This window comes from Pempheris klunzingeri, chromosome 9, assembly GCF_042242105.1.
Source record: "Pempheris klunzingeri isolate RE-2024b chromosome 9, fPemKlu1.hap1, whole genome shotgun sequence".
Classification (NCBI taxonomy): domain Eukaryota; kingdom Metazoa; phylum Chordata; class Actinopteri; order Acropomatiformes; family Pempheridae; genus Pempheris; species Pempheris klunzingeri.
The window spans coordinates 26,623,492-26,628,655 of record NC_092020.1 but is presented as its reverse complement, the minus strand read 5'-3'; the positions used below and the strand labels follow the sequence as shown (position 1 = coordinate 26,628,655).

Sequence of the window (5,164 nt, the reverse complement as noted above, 5' to 3'; positions counted from 1 at the left end):
AAATAAATCATCATTTACTAAAATCAAGTGTAACCTCCGTTCATTTCATTCCTCCTCATCAGGCACTTCAGAAACCAGAACATGCTGTTGTCTGATTTCAGCTGCATCCTCAACACCCTCATCTAAAGACAGCAGAAACATCAGGTGAAGAAGAAAAACACCAATAAGCTTTTCTAAAAAACATTTTAAAAAGATTTATCACAAGAAAAAAAAACAGCTCTCAGCAGGCGCCCGTTTCTCTCAGCAGAATAAAAAACATAATCCAAACTTTAGACGTGTGACGTGTGATGCAGCAGGATGCAGCGCGGCTCTCTGACGTTTAGATCAGAGATTTAGATGGTTTTTTCCCTCTCCCCTCCAACTCCACCTTTTCAAGAGCAGAAAAACTGAGCTGAACCTCCCTTTAAAACGAGACGGAGAGAATCTGGAGTTCGAAATGTTCAAATGAAGATAGAGAATAATACCTGGAATATACCGCTGACTGCACGGGGGCTTTTATTTTGAAAAGTGAGTGGATTCTCTTTGCTGTTTGTCTGTCTGACTTCCTGCCTCTTTACTGGGGGGGTCCTGAATAAGGTGGTGTCGAAGAGAGCGAGGGACGAGGAGCCGACGTCTGTGAGCTCAGGTGAGGAAGAGGAAGTGACCTTTTGTGACCTTTTCTCACAAACGTGGGAGGATGTTCAGTTTCAGGGGAGCGGAGCTGAATTAGAGGGAGACTCTCGGGCCGATCACTTCCTGTTTGCTTTGGTTCTTTGTCACCTGACGTCTAAACTTCCCGTCGACCTCTCAGGTGTTTCGGTCTCACCGCTTTGTGCAACTTCTGCTTTTGTGTCCCAGTTCCTGCTGATTTGACGTGCGAATGAAGAGAGGCGAGCGCCGTGCGGACCGCCGCTCAGTCCGAGTGCAGGGACAGCGCCACCTTGAGGCAGCCCAGCTCCTTGCCGTAGCCGCCCAGGACGCCCTGCACGCGGTAGTTCCCATTGGTCAGAAAGGAGGGCAGGTCCATGTAGGGCAGGAAGAAGTCCGACTGGGGCAGAGAGTACGAGCCCTGAGGAGACACACAGCAGAGGATTCTGGGTACTCTGGACTCGTTCACTACAGTTTATGACAGTCAGAACATTTCCACTGTTAAATGTGACTAAAGTGCAAATGAATATAAAAACATTTCCTGAGCCACGTTAAAGGAGGCGTGACGTTACATTACAGGACATGTGGGAACCTTCAAAACCAGAACATCTAACTCTAAATGTGAGCGATGATCATGTCGTCTCACCAACATCTGACCTCAGAGACTCCTGAACTCTGGACCGAGTCTCCTCAGCAGGTCAGGCTGCCCCCCCCCACACTGCCTGTCTCTAAATCCCTCCTCCAAACATTATATTATATTATATATTATATTATTCCCGCTCTGATCTCAGGATGAGAGCCTGCTGGTTTTACCGCTGTGTGTCTAGTTTGCTGTGTTTGGGGTGTCTGTGCAGCACTTTTAAATAATAAAGTTGGACAGGACCGGATCCTTCCTGGGGGGGGGACTCACGGCCTTGAAGGGGCAGCGGCAGGGCAGGCCGTAGGAGTGCAGCGGCTCCGGACAGTCCTGCCCCGGAGGGATCAGCTGGTTGATGATGTCGCAGGCGTCTGGATAGTGGCAGCTGCCCACCTCCTCCACACAGGGCACCTTCACCCAGAAACCTGCCACCTCCTTCTCCAGGGTCACGTTCACCTGGGGAGGAGGAAGAGGAGGAGAGACACCTTCATCCAGCATCCTGCACTCTCACATCAACATAAAGAGGGAAGTGAGAGACGGCCGAGTCTCTTTGTCTGCAGCCGGTTTCACATCTCAGACCTGACGAGAGAAGAGACGTGATTGTGGGAGATGAAGTCACGTGACACAACCAGAGGAAGTGATCACATATCGATAAAATGAAGAAGAGGAACAGCGAAGGGCTCACACAGAGGAAATGCTGAGTGGAGCTTTGAGGAAGTCTTCAGCTTCAAACTGAAATACTGGTTAGAGGAACAATCTGTTCTAAAGAATCCTGCTGAAATAAAACCTGAATCAGTGTGACGACAGCGAGCAAACAGCCCAAACTACTTCTCCTGTTATCACCCTCAGTGAGCAGCCGCTCAGCACGCTGCAGCACAAACACACGGTTTACTGATTAATCCTCATGTTTGTTCACCACAGCAGCAGCAGACTGAGCTTTATGGTGCAGCAATCACAGCATCGTTAGTTTGGGGGTTTTATTGCTGCACATGTGATCAGAGACAAAATAAAATCATTAAACTGAAAATAAAATGGAAAAAACAGCTTGTGATTGGTTTAAGAACAAAACACATGATTATATGATGCTTCTAAAATTGGATTAAAGATAGAAAGAACTCTTTAACTGCACTCAGTTTGGACACATTCGGGACGTGCAGAGACGGTTAGTCGTCTCCAAATGAAGCTCACAGGATCAGCAGCAGGTCCACACACGCCTGCTCCCTCTCCACACAACAAGAAGCTGCTCGCTGTTACCTCACAGAACACACAATAACACAAACACACTAACCGACACAGGCAGCAGCACGCCAGCAGCCCCTGTGTGCTTTGAGGTAAAATTAGTGGTTTTGTCAATGGAGTCTGGTGCCTTTTAAGCTATTGATATAACTGCTGTTTCACACCAGACTCCATTGACCGAAACACTACTTTTACCACTTGTGTTACTTTGGTGTTTAAAACAGTTAGTTGATCCAAACTAACCCTTTAAAACTCCAAAGTCACACAATCACACAAACTGACTGATGGAGGCAGCGGTGTTCTGTGAGGTAAAATGAGTGTTTTTGTGAATGGAGTCTGGTGCTGCTGGTAAGTGTGGTTAAACCAAAGGGACGTTACAGACACTCCAGGTGTCCTGACATGCAGCAGGTACTCACAGACAGGGGGGCGCTGAGCTCCACAGACGTGGATCCAGACGCCGACGCCGTCAGGTCTCCAGGGATGGAGATCGGATCTGGAGACACAGTCAGAGACTTCAGCACAGCCGGAGAGTCGGGCTGCCCACAGTTCTTCCAGTCAAAGCCCAGAACCTGCACACACACACACACACAGTGACACACACACACACACACACACACATGCACACAGTGACACACACACACACACACACACACACACACACACACACACACACACACACACACAGTGACACAGACATTATTATTAATACTACAGTGTCAGTACTACAGTATTAGTACCACAGTATCAGTACTACAGTGTTTGTACTACAGTGTCAGTACTACAGTATTAGTACTACAGTGTCAGTACTACAGTATTAGTACTACAGTGCCAGTACTACAGTATTAGTACCACAGTATCAGTACTACAGTGTTTGTACTACAGTGTCAGTACTACAGTATTAGTACTACAGTGTTTGTACTACAGTATCAGTACTACAGTATTAGTACTACAGTGTCAGTACTACAGTTTTAGTACTACAGTGTTAGTACCACAGTGTCCCTCCCCAGGTACGGCAGCACCGCTGCTGGGGGTGTCGGTGTGGACTCACCTGAGCCCTGGTGACCCTCCTCAGCCCGGAGGAGCTGCAGGTCGCCGGAGGTAAAACTACAACTCCCAGCATGCTCATGGCGGCGACCAGGAACATTTTGTCCATCGTGGCTCTCTGAGCAGAGACTCCAACAACCGGCAGAAACGGTCCGCTGCGGCGCCGAGGAACCGTTAAAATGAGCGTGAGCCCCCGGACCCCGCTCACTTCCGTGTTTGGTATGACGGTCACATGGCCACACGCCCATTCACGTGACCTGTGCCGGCATGACGTCAGTGTTTCTGAGTTTGACCGATAAAACCACAACTTTTCTACAAACTGCTGTTTGAGGGCAGATAATAATGATAATAATGATAATAATAACAACAATGTCAATAGTAATAATAATGTTAATAATAATAATAATAATAATAATAACAATAATGTTAATAATAATAATGACAATAATAACAATAATGTTAATGTTAATAATAATAATGACAATAATGTTAATAATAATAATAATAATAATAACAACAATAATGTTAATAATAATAATAATAATGATAATAATAACAATAATGTTAATAATAATAGAGGAGGAAGAAGAACAGTAGAACTAGTAGTAATAATAATTTAAATCATGTATTTTTTATTAAATCTATCTTGTTCACTGATTCTAGTATTTTAAAAAAACTTTTTTTTGTATTTGACCAGTAAACAGTTTAATTAAGACCTGGAGGACTAAAACATTTAATGAACTTAGTTTTATTAGAGTTTGGTTTTTTTTTTACCTTTTTATTCATCATTTTAACTTAACTTCATTTTCATATCTATTTATATTTCATGTATTTATTGTATTATTACAAGACTTTTATTTATGCTCTGTTTTCTACCAAATAACTAAATAAAAGTAATATTATTTGATTATTATTATTATCAAAAACAGGCACATGATGTTGAAATGAAATCTTCTGTAGTTGCATATTAACTCCTCTAGATGTTGATGTAAGACAGCTGATAACACACACACACACACACACACACACACACACACACACACACACACACACACACACGCTAAATCTACGCTGGTGCTTAGCTGGTTTGTCCCTGGTTTTCAGGGGGAACTTGAATGCAGCACGGGTCTCAGCTAAGTGAAGCTCCGCATATCGGACTCTCCCATCAGCACGTGAACGCACCGTGCCTGCCTCCCCTGATGGGGGTGTGTGGGGTGTGTGTGTGTGTGTGTGTGTGTGTGTGGGGGGGGGGGGGGGGGGGGGGGGGGGGGGGGGGGGTATTCTGATATTCATTCAGCACAGAATTAAATAAACATTCAGAGTTCATCATGTCTGTTTTTTAAAAAAGGTTCAGTCCGAGTCAGCCTGCAGCGGTGAGGGAGGAGGAGGAGGAGGAGGAGGAGGAGGGGTTCAGGGGAGCCAGATGATGCTGTCAGTGAAAGGAGGAAGAGGAGGAGGAGGAGGAGCAGCGCCCAGTCCGTCCGCCGGCAGCAGCAGCAGCAGCAGCAGCAGAGGATCATGTGCTGCTGTTAGAATAAAGACCAAACCTTCATCCTCATCTTCATCCTCATCAGCACCACAGACGGACACGGAGAGGAAGACCTGAGCTCGGTCCTCGAC

General features: G+C 45.6%; 1 protein-coding gene across 1 annotated transcript in view; it reads right to left on the bottom strand.

Moving 5' to 3' along the window:
- The window catches only part of gm2a (ganglioside GM2 activator), a 3,840-nt gene extending 96 nt beyond the window's left edge, over positions 1–3,744 (bottom strand). The window contains exons 1-4 of the mRNA XM_070836816.1: positions 3,549–3,744; positions 2,917–3,069; positions 1,538–1,720; positions 1–1,048 (exon numbers count right to left, since the gene is read on the bottom strand). The exon at positions 1–1,048 is cut by the window's left edge and continues 96 nt beyond it. Coding sequence (XP_070692917.1) covers positions 893–1,048; positions 1,538–1,720; positions 2,917–3,069; positions 3,549–3,653 — 597 coding nt within the window. The 5' untranslated portion in view covers positions 3,654–3,744 and the 3' untranslated portion in view covers positions 1–892. The remainder of the gene's footprint in view (positions 1,049–1,537; positions 1,721–2,916; positions 3,070–3,548) is intronic.
- Positions 3,745–5,164: the final 1,420 nt, after the last annotated feature.